This window comes from Pseudozyma hubeiensis (assembly GCF_000403515.1).
Source record: "Pseudozyma hubeiensis SY62 DNA, scaffold: PHS21, whole genome shotgun sequence".
Classification (NCBI taxonomy): domain Eukaryota; kingdom Fungi; phylum Basidiomycota; class Ustilaginomycetes; order Ustilaginales; family Ustilaginaceae; genus Pseudozyma; species Pseudozyma hubeiensis.
In genome coordinates, this window is record NW_012133803.1 from 331,320 (window position 1) to 350,750 (window position 19,431).

Below are 19,431 nucleotides of genomic sequence, written 5' to 3' on the forward strand. Positions count from 1 at the left end.
GGCCTTTCCCGCACTCGCTTCTGCGAACTTGATGCTCTGTGTGAATCCAACGACAACGTGAATCGCCGATGATGAATCAAGTCTTCTGCCTCCCACCCTTGAACTCCTCCCTCCCCACCGCAGCGCTCAACGCCTTGAATGCAACGGCAAAGTCCTTATCCTTAAACTCATCATTACCACCGAGTGCCTCGTAGATACTCGACGTCAGCTGACCCAGTGGTGTCGGTACGCCCTGCAGCTTTGCTGTGTTCATCGCGAGCTTGAGGTCCTTCGCCATGAGTCTAGCTGCGAATCCGCCGGTGTAGTCGCGGTCGGCGGGTGGAGAGTGTTTGGTGCCTTCGAGTGCACCGGGGCAGGGGTTGTTGACTTCGCTCGACCAGCATTTCCCCGTGGAAGTGTTGATGATCCCGGCGAGGACGTTGGGTGGTAGACCGTGGGCTGTTCCGAGCAGCATGGCTTCGGTTACACCGAGCATGGAGATTCCGAGTAAGAGGTTGTTGGCGATTTTGGCGATTAGACCGTTGCCGTTTTTACCACAGTGGATGGCGCGGGATCCCATCAGTGAGAGGTAGGGTTCGGCTGAAGCAAATGCAGCGGTGGAATCGGAGCCAACCATGAAGGAGAGCGTTCCGGCGTTTGCCCCCACGACACCACCGGACACGGGTGCATCGATCATGTCGAACGCACCGTTGTCATTGGCGCTCTTGACCGCATTCGCAGTGTGAACAGCCACATCCGGATCCAACGTAGTACAGTCGATACACAGCGTCTTGGCCTGAACATCATCCGCCCCTGCAGACTTGTACGACTCCAAGCCTTCCAGAATCCCATTCTCGTGCGTATACACGCTCTCCACCTGCGGCGAAGACGGCAGCATGGTGACAATCGTACCCGATAGCTTTGCAATTCCGGCCGGGGAAGATGCGGCCAAAATATTGCGGTTAGGGTAGAGCGATGTGTTGGCGGTGAGAAAGCGCGTAATGGATTGCTCGAACGTGTCGTGAACGACGAATGTGACTGCAGGGTCGGGATTGGCAGCGAGCGTCTTGGACAAGAGATTGTTGGCCATCTCCTTGCCCATGGCTCCTAGACCGATGAAGCCGATCGTTTTGCTGCGGTCGTGCGGCGCACAACGGCGGATGGTGTGCTGCAACATGCGTCGCGTTGTCGGAAGCATCGTGGCTGAAGTGACGACGAAACGAGGAATGGAACGGGTGCAGACACTGAGGTGAGGAGGAAAGAGGCGGAAGACAAGAAAAGGGTTGGTGTGTTGGAAGAGACGCTCAGGCCTTCTTCGATGTTTGTTTCCGCACTGTTCAAAATGCGGGGGAAACGAAGGAAGGCGCCGTCAAGAATCGCGCTCTGCTCCCATTCAACTGGAACCTTACAGCCGGTTGGAAAATCACCATCTGCTGCGTTGCCTTCGGATTTGGCGGTCCTGGCGCCCTCGTCAACACGGATAGTCACCCCATGCTCAGTGGTCGTCATTCTTGATCCTCTTCCTAATCACGTTCACGGCTGTCACTCACGTACTTGGTAACGCTGGAATCGAATCTTCTTGTCACAAAGATGTTGCCTGTCGTGAATGTGATTCCGCTGCCGCTCTGGCTAAACTCAATTTGCACAGAGGGCGGGATTCTGCGCTACAACGATCCGCGATGACACGGACACTAACCTAACTAGCAGACCAAATGCTTTCTTCGAACCTTGTTTGTCAATTTCGGTTTTCTTGATGTCATCTCGGGTGCCACCTTTCTCGAGATCCTACGGATCTTCACCACGGTCATTGCGTCGACCCATCAAACGACAGCATGTCCGACCATGGTACCCTTCGAGCAAGCGCCAAGGGCTCGAGCAGCACATCGGCTGGCGTCCTCCAAAAGTCCGGCATCAATGATCACGTTCTTCTCCGACATCTTATCAGCGAGCACGCCTCAGATCAGGGCTGCAGCATCTTCGAGATTCGACAGGCAGCAGCTTGTGGCATGTCTGGCAGGACCGCTCGTCGGGATTATGTAATCCTTTTTGTCCATCTTGTCGAGCACGCCACCGAGAATGGTGTGCGGGCCACCCCACACCGCAACATCTGCTTCCTCCGGAGTCATACCCTCGCCCAAGCAGTGGGCGTACTGCCACACCTTGTTGTGGTCGAGCCATGCATCGCCCCGTTTGCAGCGCTTTTTCAAAGTGTCCTTCTTACAACCGCAGCGCTTTCCTCGACCTTTGAACTCGGTAGGCTTACAAGCGTGGCCTTGGAGATTACAGCATGGCTGGAAATGTCGCCGGATGATGACGCTGCGGTTGTAAGCGTACAGCGACTTGCGAGAACCTTTGTGCGAGGATTCCGCTTGGTGGCACGGTGGATCAGCAGCGGGATCGTCGTCCTCGTCTTCTTCCTTCTCGTCCGCGACGACATTGTCAAGGAGTGCGAGCGCCTGCTCAGGGACAGCGCTGGCTGTGGTTTTGGTTGCGCCGCCTGCATCTGCAAGATGCTTTCTGTCGATGCTGTTGATGGGCAAAGCCGATTGTGTGTTGGCCACGCCTGCACTAGCGTCCTCAAGAGGCTGTTCGTTCTTGACGCTGTTGGTGGGCGAAGGCGCAGGTGCGGGCTCTTCATCTAGTTCGTCAAGGAGGTCTTGCAGCGTGACTACATCGTTGGTCTCAGGGCGACACCACCGCCATTGCCCGTCGATCAGCCTTCGAACGGGTTCGATCATGTTGTGGCGGGAGTGGGGGAGATATGAAGGACCCCGAGTCAGGAGAGAGGATGGTGGTACGGATGAAGAAGAATACTGTCGAGCGGAGAAGGTAGAAGTCACTTCCAGTCAGGAGAGGATGGTGGTGCGGATGAAGAAGTGGACTGCGGAGCGGCATGAGTAAGAAGTGATTGAACAGGGATTCTGTTTTCTGTCTCGGAAACTGATCCCGCTGTGGCACGGAAAAGTTGATTACGAAGAGCAATCGTGTAAGAAGCCGCCGTGGGGGAACGGCAAGAAGGCTGGAACATGCCCCACCACGGTCACGGAATGCGGCTGCGTTGCATAGACAGACGCAATCTCGATGGCGCTGAAAAGCATCTAGCCAGTGACTCTGAGGTCGTTCTTTGCCAGATGTGGCGCCATCAAAGGGCAGATGGTTCAGGGCGCGTGTAGCGGATCGGGGAATGTTTCAACATGACAATGCCCTAATCACAGGTAGAGCTGCAAGGTTTGCATTGCAATGTCTATCCGCACTCTCTATCCGCATCTAATCCCTTGTCCCTTCGCACCTCAGCCTGACCGCTAGTCCTGCTGACCCTCCTCCTCGGCCACCTTCTTCTTCTTCTTGCTCCCCGTGCTCCTGACCGACACACCCGCTGCGTTCCTCTCTCTGGCCCTCAACCGCTGTCGATCCTTCTCGCTCATGCCTCTCTGCTCGTTGATCTTCTGTCTCAACCTCGCCTCCTCCTCCCTCACGACATCTTTGCCCAACACGTTCTGACGGAAGCCGGTGCGTAGATTGAGGAAACCCTTGCGGAACCAGCCCATGTTCATGAGTTCGGTTTGGTCTTGCAGTCGGAGTTCTTCGCGCAGTCGTTCTTCGCGTTGACGACGTGCACGTGCGGCGACGGTGAGGAACTCGTCCGTGATGAAGGCTTCGCTAGCGGTGAGCGCGTAGGTCGGGATGGGAGAGGTTTTCTCGGAACGGGAAAAGTCCGGGAAGAGCGAGGAAAAGGGCACGGAGGAGGGATCGACAGAGGCGGATTTGATGCCGAGCCCGTCGGCGGACAGGTTGGTGGGCGATCCTGGTGTGTCTGATCTTCTGATTGCTGCTGTTGCGGCGGCAGTGGCAGCAGCGGTAGAGGCAGCAGATGCAGCAGCAGCTCGATTCGCCTGCATCCTCGCCAAAGCTTCACTCCTCTGCACCATGAACCGGTACGCTTGATCCTGAAACGGTCGGAACAGGTGACACAGCCACTCGTGGACAACGTTGAAATCCTGTCCGTTGCTCAGAAACACCGCGGCTGCGTACGCCTCGAACATGTCGGCATCGCGTTTGATGAGAAGCGGCAGACGTGCTTTTTCCTCTTCAGTCTGAGATGCCCCGGAGTACCGCTTTTCCCTCCTTGCCATGCTGTTGGTGGTGGTGGTGTCGTCTTGCTGTTGGTGTTCGGCCCTGAGCTCGCGTCGTAGCTCGTCTCTTCGAGCGGCTAGACCGCATTCTTGGAAGAGGAGCGCCAGGAAGTTGTTCTGGGTTGGATAGTTGGATAGCCTGGTGAGCGAGCCTTCGTTGACATCTGGATAGGAGAGGTATGCGAGCAGTCGAGACGACATGTTGACGATGGAGTCGCCCAGCTGTTCCAGCCGCTCGTGATCTTCGAGATCGTAGTCTTCGACGAGATGGTCGAACTCCGACTGCTGCTCGACCTCCTCCTCTTCTCCAGCTTCGACCTCGGTTTCTTCTGCCTGCGGTCGTCCGGTGATCTCCTTTGCCAGCCCGAGCGAAAGCACTTCCAGCCACTTGTCTTTGACCTGCGGCACTTCACGCCCCCACGCCTCGGGATCCGGACCGAGGTTGAGCCACACGGCATCCTTGCCATCCACATCCTTGGGGGGTACGCCTTCCGGGTAAGGGTAGAAGAAGGACTCGTCTTCGTCGACGATCCCGCGTTCACGCGCTTCGCGGATGGCTTGGAAGATGACGCGCGCCTGTGATTCCATGCGCTCGGACTTGGTCATGAATGGCGTGGAGGAGCCTCGTTTGTGTTGTGATCGCGTTGATGCCTTTTCACGGTCATCGCCGTTGATGTTTGTGTTCGATGTCGAGTTTGGACGGGACTTGTCGATGGTCGAGGATGTTGGAAGATCGGTCTCCTGCAAAGGGCGAGTGCTGGGTGAAGTGCCGAATCCAGATAGAAGCGAAGAGATGTGACTTCTGAAAAGCGAGCCGCTCCAGCCAGCTGTGGGATCAGTCCCGTCTTGACCTTTCATCTTGGCCCTCCACTGGTCCAGCTCCTTGCTCTGCACAGGTCTCGCTGCCGATGTTCCACTCGCCGCATCGAGGACATGCTTGACTTTGAGGATCGGCTTGACCTCGGCGGGCGCCAATCCCCTACCACTGCTATCATCATCACTCTTGTTCGCAGCCGTGCTCTCCTGTTCGCGCGCTTCAGCTCTAGCGTTTGCCTTGGCGTCCTTTGCTATGCGGTCCTGCTCTTGCCTCTGACGTGCCTTCAAGGCCTTGCGTGCTCGTTTGCCCAGTTTCGGCGGCTCATTGATCGGCGGCTCGTTCTGTGGAGGGTCTTGTGCGGTGTTTCCGATAGCATCTTCTTGCACTTGCGCACCTTTGCTGCTAGATGAAGCAATGCATCTGGCTGGTATCGCTGATCGATAGGCTGGAGATATCGTTGCAGGACTGGTCCGGCGCAGCGCCGGCGCAGCGAAGCGTAGCATTGTGGTATAGCGTGGTTGCCGGAAATACCAACAAGGCTGGCGGGGTCGATCAAGATCTCATGATGGTAGTCAAGTTTCGGTCGGAATCAATACTGTCAGGAGACGTATCGATGGTGAAGATGTGAATGAACGAGCAAGGCTGACATGAACTCGAAATCTCGGCGACTTTCTCGAGAAGAAATGCGCACAAAGAGGGCAGCACGAGGTGGAGGCGTGCGTGCTTCCGCGTGCTCTGCATCGGCAGTGGCAACGTGCGCTTCTACGCCAAATTGGCTGTCAGATCACAAAATCGGGTTGCGGATCTCGGACCCTTCTCACCTCATCTTTCGTAGCTCTCAACTGCAACATACACGCACACTATCGACAATGTTGCCAATCATCTTCGATTGGGCCATTACTATCTATCCGACAAGCGCTCTACACAGCTGCGCAGGAATCTAAACGTCACGCGTGATCGAGCTGCCAAGGTTCAACATCGATGCGAGCAACGACCTCCTCTTGGCAGCAGGAGGTGTCTGCTGAACGAACTGGTCAGCGTGCTTCTTGTACAAGATGGCCGAGTCCAGCACTCCTCCGTCGGTCGAGTGGACCATCTCAACCTTCAGGTGGTTGACGTCCTGGAAGGTGAGACGCGCGTACCCGTTGTGGGTGTTGTCGGCGAAGGCGGTGTAGGCTGGCTGGACGCCTGCGCCTTCCAAGCCCTCGATGTTGCCTGCGGCACCGGCGACGATGTACCAGGGAGCCTTGGGGTCGTTGAGGTTGTTGGGGTCGACGGTGCCCTTGTAGATGGGCTGGTGACGCTGAAGGTTGTGGACGTGGCCGGCGACGAAGAGGTCGACGCCGTACTGGTAGAAGATGTCTTCGAAGGCGGCCTGGCACTCCGAGCAGACGTTGTCGCTTCCACCCGTGCTGTACCACGGTCGGTGACCCATCACGATGACCCAAGGCGTAACCTTGCGATCAACCGAGGCGAGATCGGCCTTGAGGAACTCGATCTGCTGGTTGGCGCGTCCAAACGGACCGGCACCAAGCTTGGGCGTGTCGGGAGCATTGGCGAAATCAGTCTCTGTGTCGATCGAGACAAAGTGGACCATACCGTAGTCGTACGAGTACCAGAACGGCGGCAGAGCAAGGCTACGAGCCAGCGTGGCGTTGTTCTTGGCAGCAGACACCTTGCTCTGCGAGACAAAGGTGGTAGGCATGTTGGGTCCGAAGCGGCGCGAGTAGTCGGTAAAGTTGTACTGACCCTCGGGACAGACTCCCTGCTTGTAGTTGACCTCTTGGCAAGCGGCCTCGTGGTTTCCGGGGCCTGCCATGTAGGGCTTCACCGACGAGATGACGCTCAGCTGGTTGAAGAAAAGCTCAGTGATGGCAGCGTAGGCGTCCTTACCGTCGAGCAGGTTCTGCGGGCGCAGGAACCAGTCGTCGGCGTAAGCAAAGTCGCCGGGGTGAATGACAAAGTCGTACAGGTCGACACTCTGAGCAAGCTGGTCGATGGTCGAGTGGGTAAGACTGGGAGGGACGAAGGGGATGTCGCGCTTCATGGTGGTGGTGTATCCGTCGAGACCGTACACGCCCATGTCGATGACGGCGTTGACGGCGAACGCCGACGTGTCGCCGGGCTTGCGTTGACTGGTGAAGGACTGGGTGGTGGAGTTGGTCGAGTCGATCTTGTAAAAGTACTTGGTGTTGGAAGCCAAGTTGTTGAGCACGACATTGTTGAACCAGGTGCGCGAGGTCGGGTAGGTGTCCGAGGTGGACGAGCAAGCACGCTTTGTGAGGCTGTTGGCCGAAGTGCCGTACGCAACGCAGGGCTTGTCGATCTTTTGGTAGGTGTTCCAGGCGACAGAGACGGCGTTGAGCTCCTTGAACGAGAGACGAGTTTGAGTGGGAGTGGTCTTGTCGGAGGGAATGTTGGGGTACTCGTAGGCCGATGTGGACCCGACAGCCGCAAGCAGCGCCAAGAAGGGGGCGATTGTGAGCACCTTCATGTTCGAAGAGGGGCAGGGACGAGGAAGGGGCAGTGGTTGGTGGACAATATTATTGCAGAGGACGTCGATGCGGACGCTGCTTATAACGTTTCTAGGAAGTCGAGTCTCCTTGATGCAGGCAGTCGAGGCGTAGAAGCGGTCCGGCGGTGGCAATGCAGACAGGCGAGAGCGCGTTTCATGCAGCGGGCGGCAAGAGACGGCAATCCAAAAGCCCTTCAGCCCCTACACACGTGAAGCAGCTGAGCGGTTAGCCGGCTCTGTCGGCATCGAATGAGATTCGTCGAATCTGTCATGGCAAGCAGAAAAATCTCGATGCACACACGCTTCAGCGGACTTGCAAGCGGGGCAATGGTGAGGAAGAAATCAATAGGAACGTGGATGCTTAGCCGAAAGCCTGGACCGGAGCGGCGTCGTCGGCGGCGGCGGCGGGTTGCACAGAAGCGGCAACAGTGAGCACGTTGTGTTGCTCTTCGGGACGACGCATAGCGAACCGCATCGACAGGTAGTCGCCATCTATTGTATAGCAGTGAGACTAGACGAGGAACAGACGAGGGCGGCAGCAAGGGTCTACTACCAACCCTTTTTCACGCATAAACGAACGAGAAGAAAAGCTGAAATTGGGGACGGTGGATGGTGAGCACGTTCTCCCACTCGCAGCTCGCTTAACTCGACAGGTACAGCTGCAGCCGGCGTTTAGGCGCCGATACCTGCATCCAGACTCGGAGCGGCGAACGAGGGGCCAAGGGCGGCCTCTGCCTTGAGTGTAAGGCGACAAACACTGGCAACGGCGTAAAGTTCAACGTTGGGACTACGATCTGGCTCCAGCAATGCCTTCAGGTGGCTTCAAGATGGATCGACAGATATCAGCATGAAACGTCAAAAAGGCGAAATTCCGTCCCAGACTCCGACAGCGACGTTGACGACCACGTTTCCCTCGACGACGGTAACAGATCGGGTTGTCGGACGCAATCGGATCCTGATCTCTCCCCCACCGGCCGATCTGGTGGTGTGATCTTAGAAAAAGGATTTTGGAATGTTTGTGATCTGTTCCTAGCCTCTCAACGTATGGTCCCTGTAGCTTAAATCTGCAAAATTCCAGACGCGCAGAAGGGGCGACAGAGGAGTCTCTTGCCAGAAGTGCCATTCGATTCGGCTCGCATTCCCCCGCACTTGCTGCTGTGACTGTCGAGCCAATCAGCGACAGCCAAGAGGACCAAGAGGATCCGCCACTCGCCGCCCCGTTGTGATCCTCAACCCTCAGTCTGATTGATTGTCACTTGATACCGCGAGACAGCTACTGATAGGCTCAGACGGGCTGTCGGCCGCTTTGGCCTCTAGATTATGCACAACGATGATCAGCTTGTTACTGTACAGCTCCTCGTATGTGTGGGTGAGAAAAGTGTGAGTCAGCACGAGCCTGTTGTATGAGCTTGCGATAGAGTCAAGCCCCGGAGCGGGCTAGGTTGAGCGGGACGCTGGGAAAACCTTATCGCAGTTGCGGCAGCAATCTGTGTTGAGGGCATAGCTTGGTTTCGCCTTGGCAAAAGGCATCACATGCACTGCGGCTGTGCTGGACCCTGGCTAGCCACTTTTGTGGCGGGAAGCCCGACAAGGACGCAAATCTCGGTTCTGTACCCGTCAGAAAGGTTTTGGTCCCTCGTTTGCCCCTCGAACCTGGTCCCGCTGCACTTCTTCCAACGAACTGGCAGGTGAGCTTGCGGACCTCTATCAGCTTCTGCTCCTCCTCACGACCATCCCTACCACCTATCACAGCTACCTTCTCCGCATCTTTTCGCCATCTTTCGCATACATCTCAACCTTCTCCGCACCACATCACTCGCCTTGACACCGCCGCCACTCGTAAAGCATTGACGTTGTATCAGGCACGATTCCTCATTCGTCGCACCATCTACCTCATTCGTACGCATCCTTGTCTCAAGCTTCTCGTCCTCATGCTCTAAACTATTCCGCATCAAAGACCTCTTGACCCAACTCGCGTCTCGTCTCTCCTTCTCATCAAGATGGCTGCGGTTGCCCCTTCCTCAAGACCGACGCTGGACGTCGGCTCGCCCGCTTGCCCTCCGCCTTGCCTACTCACTTCAACGCACGCACCATCAGACACACAAGTCAGTGCCACTCAGCCTACTCCACCACGCCTCCTTCTTCGTCTGCCACCACAAACCGAGCTCGACGCACTTCGCCATCCGCTCAAACGCAAGTGGCGATCCTTTGTGAACTTTTTCGCGCTTCCCATTCGATCCTACTACCTCGAACCGCCAGGTCTTGCGTATCGCAACGAGCTGCGTGCTAGGCAGCGCAATCCTTGGGACGACGGTGACGACCACCACTCGTTTTGGCCGGTTCCCGCTTATACGGATCAGGTGGGCGATGACGAGATGATCTTGTTCAAGGCGCAGGAGGAGGCTGAAGCATTGGCGGCTATGCAAAGAGATCAACAGGCTGCGATCGGTGCTGCCGATGCGGCTGCTCGTCAAGAAGAGCTCGACGGAGATGCTTCCGATGATGACCACGAGGCACAAGGTGTTGAGCAGCTTGCTGCGTCGAGAGACTGGCCAGCTTCACAGCCGCTCTCGGCACGACCTTCGCCTCAGTACGAAATGTCAGATCCGCTCTCCACTTCGCCCGTTCAAACCTCCGCATCGTTTGCATCGCACCGTCCACAGACACGCCCTCGTCCACGCACCACCAGCAACACCACCACCCCCACCTTCTCCAACGGCTTCACCATGGCACGACAGTCCTCCACCCCACTCCTACCCACCTTCGGAGGCATCACCACTCCATCTCGTATCCGCCAAAGAGCCCAAACAAACGCTGCCTCCTCGCCACGTCCCACCCTCGCCGGACGAAACATCTCGGAACCGCTCAGCTGGACGCTGGTTCGATCGCAGTACTCCTACCCCAAGAGAGGTCTTTCCGCCCAACAGCTGGCCTTTTTGAGCTCGGTCGAGAGTCTGGGTCGATTCGGCGTGGTGGAACAGGCAGAGGCGGTGCCTTCGCCCGCTTACGAGAGCCGCAGGGAGGAGGCGGCTGATTACGGTTTCCCCTCAGTAGCACGATAGATAGACCTAGCCCTTGTTCACCACCTTTGCTTGGCCCCGTTTTTCACATGTCCTCATTCTGCTTGTTCATTTCCTTTGTTCGTCCCTAGACCCCCGTCAACCGCAACAGCTCGCATCAGCATCAATTCTATCTCTCACATTCTTGCAATTCTAGACCCACACATCCTCTCCATTTCTGACAACATGCATTTCACTGGGTATATTCTGCGTCTCAACGAAAGATCCTCCCACTGCCGCCGCACCGGAAGCACGTCTCATCTCCCAACCAAAAGCTCTCAATGATCCCCCTGCCGCCGCATTCGTAGCACAGTCTTCCGCCGATCCTGGGATCGCCGGGCATGACGACCAATGCGCCGGGGGGTGGGGGACGTACGAACCCACCGCCGTAGAACGGCTGCTGCACCTGTGGTGGTGGTGGTGGGTAGGGGTGACCGGGGTGTGGAGGGAAGCCTCCTACGAAAGCACCTGGTGGTGGAGCGTGGTGTGGTGGAGGTGCGGGTCGTGGGGGTGGACCGTGACCGGGGGGAGGCATAGGCGGGGGGATGTACTGCGATGGAAGTCGTTGGTCCTCATTCACGTTGCTAGCGTCTTGGTAGTTCGGAGGAACGTCGGACATGCGCGATCCTTCGGTCTCGGCGTCGACGGTGGGTGTGCTCGGCGCGGGCGGCGGTCGTACCGGTGCTGCTGCTGTCGATGGCGGTGGAGCGTGACCAGGTGGTCCGTACCCGTTGTAACCCCCATACGCATTACCACCAGCCGGCGGCCCACCCCATCCACCTCCACCAGCACCAGGATATCCCCCTCCCGCATACCCATGACTCGGCCTTCCTCCTCCTCCCATCATCGCAGGCCCACTCACCACCGGCAACGGCCTCTGAAAATGACTCGTCGCACCATTCAACCCCACCGAATAACTCATCGCCGACGTATACGTCTTTCCGTACTTGTCCCAACAGCTCTTGTGCGGGTCGTTCGGATCACCGTGCTTGTAGCCAGTATCGTTGCATTTCGGACATCCGCGCCAGTCGCGTGGATATACGAGAAGCTTGCCCTTCCGGAGCAATGGTTGGCCGGGAGTGGGGACAGTGGTGGGTCGATACGAGTCGGTGTGGGGACGGTGTTGAGAGTGAGAAGAGGACGCGGATGGCGAGGTGGGCGGAGGAGGCCCGGACGGAGGAGCAAAAGTGGAGGGAGAGGCTGGAGGAGGTGATGCGACGGACGCGGTCGACGACAGACGCGAGTGCCGAGAGTCTAGACTTGGTCGAGTCTGTGCTGACTGCGATTGCGATGGCGATTGAGACGGCGCGGGGCTCTGAGGTGCAGTGTAGGTTCGCGGTGGAAGGCTGGGCGGACGATTCGATGTGGTAGGAGCAGCAGGCGATGTCACTGTGAAAGACGTCGATGCATCCGTTGCTTGTGGTGTGACTGAGCTCAAGAACGGATTTGTGCTCGGTGCAACATTTGGCGAAACAGCTCCGGTGCTGGTGGTAGTAGGGCCTTGCTCTTCGGGCGCAAGAAAAGGATTGTGCGATGCATGACTGCCAGCGGTCGAAGGAAAGCTTGAGGGGGGTACTTGACTCGTTGTCGGTGCGCTTGACGATGCTGCCGCTGCGCTCGCAGTGTGGCTTGTGCTGGTTGCGGTTGCGTTCGAAAGTTCGTTCAGCGGTTCGTATGGAGGCGGAGGCTCGTCTGGCAGCGGATCTATATCCGCATGATCGTTGCGCGGCATCGCCAGCGATGGCTATCGCACAGACTGCACGATGACCAAGGATGATGATGGTGGGAGGTGTAGATACAGTAGCGAGGCTGTGCGCAGTGTCTGTGCGAGCTGTCAATGCTTGGCGCATAGCGAAATTCGGCAACTCTAGTCCGACCCTAATTGATGTCGTGCTGTGCTGCCTCACGTTTTTCCCATAAAAGTGGAGCTGTGCCGAACAAAAGTTGCGGAACTCGGATTTCGAAACGTGGAAAGCTTCTCGAACTTGCTCTTCTTCTTCCTGCCCTTGCTTCCCTCGGTCTAGCTCGACCACCTTCGAACCGCACAATCATGTCGGTCACGCTGCACACCAACCTCGGCGACCTCAAGATCGAAGTGTTCTGCGACATCACCCCCCGCGCAGCCGAAAACTTCCTCGGTCACTGCGCCTCCGGCACCTACAACAGTGTCAAATGGCATCGCAACATCAAATCGTTCATGATCCAGACCGGCGATCCAACCGGGACGGGCAAAGGAGGACATTCGATCTGGGGCAAACCGTTCGCAGATGAGATCCGTTCGACGCTCAGGTTTGATCGTCGTGGAATCGTCGCATGTGCAAATGCGGGTCCGGACACCAACAAGTCGCAGTTCTTTATCACGTATGCAAAGCAGCCGCATCTGGATGGAAAGTATACGATAATAGGCAAGGTCATCGACGGTGCCGAGGATGGTGGGACATTGGACGCGATGGAAGCGGTTGATGTGGATGCAAAGAACAGACCAACAAGCGAGATTAGGATGACGGGGGTGAGCATACACGCCAATCCTATTGCGATCAAGGCGATCGGCAAGTGATGATGACCAAGCAGAAAGCTTCAACAACCACAACAAGAGAGTAGCATCTCGGATTATTGCAACGCTGGTCTTGCGACAGCTATGGCAGAGGCCTGCTCCGGCTGAAGCCCTCCCCTCAGATGTGCGCGGCGCTGCCAGCGGTGACACCATTGCCGAAAGAGTTCTGTCCCAATCCAGAAGCGGTACCCGTTCCAGGAGCAAAAGTCATCGCCGAAGGAGGAATGTAGCCTGCTCCGCCATCTGGAAGCGCTCCAGCGCCCGCTCCACCGCCAGCACCGCCACCGGCAGCAGGAGCCGTCATCTGGGCTCCAGCAGCCTGTCGCTGCTCCAACCAGCTCCGAAAATCGTCGCGCAAACGAATCTGACCACGGTCGTCCACCGTCATCCACGGATACTGGGCGTTGAACTGCGTCACAGGGATTGGCTGCGTCCAGCCTTGAGGCAGAACCCAAGTCGCTGTGAATCCAAGACCGAAAAGCACAAGCACAAACAGTCAGCAAATCAGACTCTTCCAAACGCAGCCTAAGGACATTTGGCGACTTACGATTTCGACAAATTCCACGCTCCGTAGCGTGCGAATGACCGACCAAATCGTCGAACCAATTGTCACGCCTTCGCAGGCCTTTCAACAGCATGTGACCCGTGTGGGGATCGACAGGCACCAGACGACCGGTGTCGGTGCAGAAGTAGTTCTTGGTGTGGTTGATGAGGTACCAGTCCTTCAGCTTCCCTCCGAGATTACGCTTTTGCACGGGGCTGCTGTCGAATGCGATTACTTTCTTGGGTCGAGACGCTTGACAATGCACGACCGAGATGACGACCAGCAACAGGATACGAAACATTGTGTTCGGTTTGATCACGCGCATGTTGATTCGCCTGCGTCTGAATGTGTCGAGGATGATGAGCATTTGACGATGGTGGTTGCAAAGCTTGAAGAGCGTGTGGTAGCCAGAGTGGCAATTCATCTCTGAGTCGAACCCACTCGAGTGGGTTGAATCTGAGGATGCCCACCTCATTCCCACCAGACGACTTCATCTAGGTTGATCATCTTCCGGCATGCGCAGTCTGCACTGAGTAAGTGCGACCAGGGCTGCAGTATGTCGACATGACAATCTGGTTTCGCACCGAGTACAGTGAAGATGACGACAACTATCGCTCTGTAGCAAACGCTCGATATCGTCATGCCTCTCCACAGTCGACCTGATTTGACCCTCGTTCATCGATGGTGGGCCCTATTAACGCGACTCGGTGAAATGACTCGTATGTCCACGCAACGCCCCAAGGCACTGCCTGAGTGTGATGGTCCGTAGTTCCCGGTTCTGTGTACAGGCGCTTCTTGCAGCTACACATCGTCAACAATTGAACCACCGCGGTGCAGATTGTCGAGCTGCGTAATCGAGGTGGAAGTAAGGTGAATATGAGCCTCGATCTTGGCGAGCTTGTCTATTGCTCGATCGCGTTTGGTTTCGAGCAAGGACAGCTTCTTGGTGATGAAGGCTCTTGCTTCTCTGTTGGTGAGCTCTGCGTAGAAGTTGGCGAGACCGAGCGAGATGATGGGGTTCTCATCGTGCACGAGTTGTGTCTCTGCAGCGACTCCTCCGCCGATATCTGCGAGCAACACCGCATCCTTGTGTTTCGAGACTGAGTGCTTGATACTAGTTTCGTCGGTGTCTAGTGATCTGAGCGTTTCGCGGAGCTTCTTGTACTCGTCGATCTGGGCGACGAGGCTTTGGTGGTCACGATTTGCGCGATCGAGGTCGGGCAGAAGACGTGAGGTGAGGAACTGGCGCGATTTGGCGAGGGCATCGGCGGTCTCGGCTTTGGTCGCCTCGTCAAGCTCAGAGTCTTGTTTGAAGCGGTCCATGTTGAAGTCACTGCGTCCCTGAGTCGTCGTTGTAGAGAAGATAGCGAGCGTTGTGATGACGAGAAGAAGAACTACTTTGAACACTGTAAAGCTTTTCAGACCCTTAATTTTTCGGCGTTATTCTTTGGTTGTCACATGTCGGCTAAGCCGTTGAATGTGGAGCGGGAGCCGGTGCCCTTTTGTCAGCCTCCAGATGCTCACTTTCAACGTTCGAGCCTCTTCCCTTCAGGCGACCACAACTACTGTGGCCGACAATACTGGATCCAAGGGGCTCACAATACACACTCACACGGCGCTAGCTCTCGGAACGACGTGAACGAACCTGCAATGCCGCCACTCGGACATCCTATGCGGGCGAGAGCCATCGGGCTATACAAAGAGGTGAGGGTTCAGGCAGCCGCTTCATTTTCAAGCATTTGCATCAATCGGTACGGTGCAGACACTGACATGCTCTTTGCTCGCTCTGCAACAGCTTCATCGCTTAGGAAGAGACTATCCAGACCCAAAATACAACTTCTTGGGTAAGCTGCGCAGCATGTTTGCTAGAAACGCACACCTTACCGATGAAAAGGAGATCCAGGCCAAGCTCGATCTCGCCGAGTTTGTCAAGAGAGGTGAGGACGCAATCACGTTCTAGCTCTTTTTGCAGCATAGCGACGATCGCTGACGCAACCTCTTCGGTTCCGATGCTTTGCTTGTCCAATGCGTCCCTACAACAGAGACGGAAACACTTTACTCACTCAAAAAGTACAGAACAATGCGTCGCCGTTACGTTCAAGACTAGACTGCTTCTCCTCGATCGTTCTTGTTCGGGCTTGTATTTGTACCGCTTCTCGTGTCATTGATCCTTGTTCAACCTCACTGCCTTTCTCCACCACGCCACACCATTGCACACACTAAAGCATAGCACGACGAAAGAGCTTGATGTTCCTCCCATCCGTCTCGTTTTCATAGCGATCTGACCTCACAGGCGAGGCTGGAACTGAATGCTCTGACCGCCGTCAACAACGATACCAGTACCGGTGCAGTGAGCACCTGCACGAGACGCAAAGAACATGGCGACACCGCCAATGTCCTCGGGCGTACCCACACGACCGGTGGGCTGGATGCCTTCGAGCAGGTCGCGGTTCTCCTCGAGACCGTACGCGGTCATGCGCGAGGGGAACACACCGGGGCAGATGGCGTTGACCATGATGAACCTCTCGGCGAGCGAGTTGGCGAGCACTTTGGTGAGGTGCAGCGATGCAGCCTTGGATGGTTGGTCTGCGAAGAAAAAGAAGGCAGGTTCAAGGTCAGCGGTCAAGTTTCCTACAGTATAGATTAACTCGAACGTTCCACTTACAAGAATAGGTGCCGTTACCGGGAGCAGAGAGACCGCCTTCAGCAAGGGGCACGATAGCAGCGGTAGAAGCAATGTTGAGAACCGTTGCGTGCTCGAGGTTGCTCTTTCCCTTTTCGAGCAGCGGCAACAGCGCAACGGTGAGGTAGAACTGACTCTTGACGTTGAGGTCAAACACCTTGTTCCAGCCCTTGTCTTCGGGGAAGTCGACCATGGGTGCACCCCAGGTGAGACCCGAATTGTTGACCAGAATGTCGAGTCTGGATTCGGCCTTCTTGACCTGGTCAGCGAGCGCATCGCATCCGGCCTTGCTGCCGACGTCGGCCTGGAGCGCCACACAGAGCCCCTTCTTGCCCTCAGGATCGCTGGGCGCGAGCTTGCTCAGCTGCTCAGCAACCTTTTGCAGGTCTGCAAGCTTTCGACTGGCGATGTACACCTTGGCACCGTTGCGGATGTAGGTGGCTGCGATCATCTTGCCGATACCGGTACCGCCACCGGTCACGAGCGCGATCTTGCCGTGGAGCGAGAAGAGGCGCTGAGCGCCGAGCTCGGGCATTACTTCGGGAGCTGCGTCCTTGGGCATCGTGGATATGTAAGCTGGGTGTTTTGAGAAGGGCTGGAGATGGGGTGTGAGGGTTCGGTGGAAGAAGAAGAAGAAGAAGAATGGAAAGGCTGAACAAGTCAAGAATCCCCCGCACTCGGGAGCGGCATCATAAAGAAGACACCAGCTCGGCCTGCAGCTCTCTGTGAATAACCGGTCTCGGCCTCGTTTGCGCGCCCGGCCGGACACAGAAATTACCCGGTAGTAGACGTGGCGTAACATTATCAGGAAAACCTCGCTGCACGGTCCAACGCACCCGACAAGACGAACTCGGCTGTGTCAGTGTGCGGGCGGTGCCTGAAATCAACACAACTCCACGCACAGGAGCGCTTCGCTGGCTACCGACGATGACGCAGATGAGAAGAACGACTCAATTCCCTTTCGCTGCATCCACTCACCATCTGCTTGGCCAGCCAACATCATCGTCGCCATCTATCTCACCCTCACCCTCATCATCGCCCCCACCATCCGCTTTCCCTGGGTTGCATTGCCAGCATGTCCAACATCCCGATCGCCGACGACCTCGCGCAGGCATTCAAGCAGGCGGACGAGTCGGTGCGTGCCATCCTCGTCCAGAACGACGGTGGATTCCTCAAACTCGTCGACACAGCCTCGCCTTCTTCCCCAGACGTGAGCGACAAGGAGGACTTTGTGCCGGTGCTATCCAAGCTGTTTGCCAACGATCCTCAGCGCAGCGGGTATGCGTTGTATCGTCTCGACAGCCAGTCAGCTTCGGGCGAGTGGGAGTGGCTCTGCTGTTCCTACCAGCCGGATGGAGCCAAGATCAAGGAGAAGATGCAGTATGCCATCACGCGCTCTTCGCTCATGGCCGGTCTCACCGAACGCAACTTCCTGGAGACCATTTTTGGAGCTACACCCAGAGACTTTTTGTGGCCTACCAAGCTGCGTAATAGCCGGAAGCATGACTACCAGAATCCTCAGCTCAAGACGGCGGGAATGGCTGCATCGGAGGCTGCGGGGACGGGCTCGGGCGGTGCAAAGAGGAACTTTGGCTCGGCTGGCAGGACGAACAACTTGAGGTCGGCGGATGAATCGTCGAACGATACGCCCACGAAAGCAGCCGCTGCAGCCTCGAGCGACAACCCTTCCAATCTAGGATCCACCTCGGGCGTGACGGGCGTCAACAGCGTCGGCGCAAGCGGAGGCGCATCTCCAGCGGCGGAACGTCCTGAACTTGTACCCGAGTCGGAACAACCCACGGTAGCGTCGGCACCCGTTCCGAAGAGGTACAATTCTCACGAGTTCACTTCGGCCTTCAAGAGTCCCACACCGCCTGCGACCGACGCAAAGCTGGAAGAGGCTGCTCCCTTGTTATCATCACCTGTTGACAAGGAGGACAACGCCAAGCAATTTGCTTCCGAGGTGAAAGCGCCGGCCGAGCCGACCACGCCACGCGCAGCCCAAGGGCAGTCAGACAGTCTTTCGCAGCCGACAGTGCCGTCCGACTCGACGCTCGCTGCAGCAGCCAATGTGGCGTCGGCCGTTCAGAAAGACGAACCGGAATCAAAGGTGACTACGGCCGAGCAGGAATTTGTGGAGTCCAAGGCGCCTCAGGAGCCACCGACGCCATCGGCCGAGACATCATCAACACCTCTCTCGCAGCCGACGTTGCCGACCTCGCTCGACCAGGCTAGTTTGGGAGATGACGTGCCGCAAAAGAATGCCGTCTCAATTGAAAAGGGGTCGGGCCCTTCGACGAGTGGCCTCACGCAGCGCGAGGAGGAGCTAGCAGAACTGCGAAGGCTGCAAGCCACCGAGCGCGCTAGCACAAATAGCAACAGCACGGGAAGCGGTGCCGGTGGACCCGCCGTCGGATTCAAATGGGGCGACGGGGTGCTAGAAGCCATCCAGGGTCTCGCTTCCACCGCCTCTGGAACTTCAGAGTGGAACCTGGTGGTGTTGGCCATCGATCTGCGCAGCGAGACGGTGGAACTAGAATCACCACCTCGCTTCGTCCCACCTGCCGACCTGCCGTCTGCGCTCAGTGCCAACGACCCTCGCATCGCATTCTACAGGCTGGACAACGTCTCGATGCAGACGTCGGGGGAGAGTGTGGTGGCGATGCTCTACTGCTGTCCAGCCTCGAGCGGTGTCAAGGCGAGGATGGTGTATTCGAGCAACGTGTTGATCATCATGAACCACGTCAAGGGTTTCTCGGGTATGCGCGTGGTCAAGAAGCTCGAGGCGTCGGATAGGGATGAGTTGACGCATGCGCTTGTGGAGGGTGAAGTGGAGGAGATTTTGAAGCAGGAGAGACACAAGTTTGCGGGTACGGGGTTTGAAGAGGTTCCGCAGACGGTGATCAAGGAGGGTGGATTTGCGAGGCCGAGAAAGGCGGGTGCGAGTAGTCGGCATTGACGCTGCTTCTAGCTCGAAAAGCGTGGACAGAGAGGAGCAGCAGTGGCGCGAGCGTGGGAAGGAGAGGCAAGGGAATGTTTCTAGAGTAGCAATTGATGCATACCGAAACAATGGCACAAAGTGTGCAAAGTGTGCTTGGGGGATGAGGCGAGATTTCGTGGTGTCAGAAGTCTTGACAGACGAATTGT

The 19,431-nt window shown here is 56.9% G+C and overlaps 11 protein-coding genes across 11 annotated transcripts; 4 read left to right on the top strand and 7 right to left on the bottom strand.

The window, feature by feature from the left end:
* Positions 1-76: 76 nt before the first annotated feature.
* PHSY_002073 (3-hydroxyisobutyrate dehydrogenase, mitochondrial precursor) lies at positions 77-1,177 on the bottom strand (the record flags this gene model as incomplete). Its single annotated transcript, XM_012332698.1, has 1 exon — positions 77-1,177. One exon carries the CDS (start codon positions 1,175-1,177, stop codon positions 77-79), a length of 1,101 nt encoding a protein of 366 aa, XP_012188088.1.
* A 757-nt stretch (positions 1,178-1,934) lies between these two features.
* PHSY_002074 (hypothetical protein) lies at positions 1,935-2,717 on the bottom strand (the record flags this gene model as incomplete). Its single annotated transcript, XM_012332699.1, has 1 exon — positions 1,935-2,717. The coding sequence occupies one exon, from the start codon at positions 2,715-2,717 to the stop codon at positions 1,935-1,937; it is 783 nt and encodes a 260-aa protein (XP_012188089.1).
* Positions 2,718-3,281: 564 nt separating this feature from the next.
* Positions 3,282-5,432, bottom strand: PHSY_002075 (probable ribonuclease; the record flags this gene model as incomplete). The annotated part of the gene is made up of 1 exon (XM_012332700.1): positions 3,282-5,432. The coding sequence occupies one exon, from the start codon at positions 5,430-5,432 to the stop codon at positions 3,282-3,284; it is 2,151 nt and encodes a 716-aa protein (XP_012188090.1).
* A 437-nt stretch (positions 5,433-5,869) lies between these two features.
* On the bottom strand, positions 5,870-7,423 carry PHSY_002076 (acid phosphatase; the record flags this gene model as incomplete). The annotated part of the gene is made up of 1 exon (XM_012332701.1): positions 5,870-7,423. The coding sequence occupies one exon, from the start codon at positions 7,421-7,423 to the stop codon at positions 5,870-5,872; it is 1,554 nt and encodes a 517-aa protein (XP_012188091.1).
* Positions 7,424-7,771: 348 nt separating this feature from the next.
* On the top strand, positions 7,772-9,384 carry PHSY_002077 (hypothetical protein; the record flags this gene model as incomplete). Its single annotated transcript, XM_012332702.1, has 3 exons — positions 7,772-7,872; positions 8,098-8,366; positions 9,197-9,384. 3 exons carry the CDS (start codon positions 7,772-7,774, stop codon positions 9,382-9,384), a joined length of 558 nt encoding a protein of 185 aa, XP_012188092.1.
* Positions 9,385-9,444: 60 nt separating this feature from the next.
* Positions 9,445-10,506, top strand: PHSY_002078 (hypothetical protein; the record flags this gene model as incomplete). The annotated part of the gene is made up of 1 exon (XM_012332703.1): positions 9,445-10,506. The coding sequence occupies one exon, from the start codon at positions 9,445-9,447 to the stop codon at positions 10,504-10,506; it is 1,062 nt and encodes a 353-aa protein (XP_012188093.1).
* A 977-nt stretch (positions 10,507-11,483) lies between these two features.
* Positions 11,484-12,353, bottom strand: PHSY_002079 (hypothetical protein; the record flags this gene model as incomplete). The annotated part of the gene is made up of 1 exon (XM_012332704.1): positions 11,484-12,353. One exon carries the CDS (start codon positions 12,351-12,353, stop codon positions 11,484-11,486), a length of 870 nt encoding a protein of 289 aa, XP_012188094.1.
* A 200-nt stretch (positions 12,354-12,553) lies between these two features.
* On the top strand, positions 12,554-13,060 carry PHSY_002080 (hypothetical protein; the record flags this gene model as incomplete). Its single annotated transcript, XM_012332705.1, has 1 exon — positions 12,554-13,060. The coding sequence occupies one exon, from the start codon at positions 12,554-12,556 to the stop codon at positions 13,058-13,060; it is 507 nt and encodes a 168-aa protein (XP_012188095.1).
* Positions 13,061-13,175: 115 nt separating this feature from the next.
* On the bottom strand, positions 13,176-13,968 carry PHSY_002081 (hypothetical protein; the record flags this gene model as incomplete). The annotated part of the gene is made up of 2 exons (XM_012332706.1): positions 13,176-13,516; positions 13,605-13,968. 2 exons carry the CDS (start codon positions 13,966-13,968, stop codon positions 13,176-13,178), a joined length of 705 nt encoding a protein of 234 aa, XP_012188096.1.
* A 434-nt stretch (positions 13,969-14,402) lies between these two features.
* On the bottom strand, positions 14,403-16,819 carry PHSY_002082 (short chain dehydrogenase/reductase; the record flags this gene model as incomplete). The annotated part of the gene is made up of 4 exons (XM_012332707.1): positions 14,403-14,942; positions 15,481-15,634; positions 15,893-16,187; positions 16,267-16,819. 4 exons carry the CDS (start codon positions 16,817-16,819, stop codon positions 14,403-14,405), a joined length of 1,542 nt encoding a protein of 513 aa, XP_012188097.1.
* Positions 16,820-17,359: 540 nt separating this feature from the next.
* PHSY_002083 (twinfilin) lies at positions 17,360-19,243 on the top strand (the record flags this gene model as incomplete). The annotated part of the gene is made up of 1 exon (XM_012332708.1): positions 17,360-19,243. The coding sequence occupies one exon, from the start codon at positions 17,360-17,362 to the stop codon at positions 19,241-19,243; it is 1,884 nt and encodes a 627-aa protein (XP_012188098.1).
* Positions 19,244-19,431: the final 188 nt, after the last annotated feature.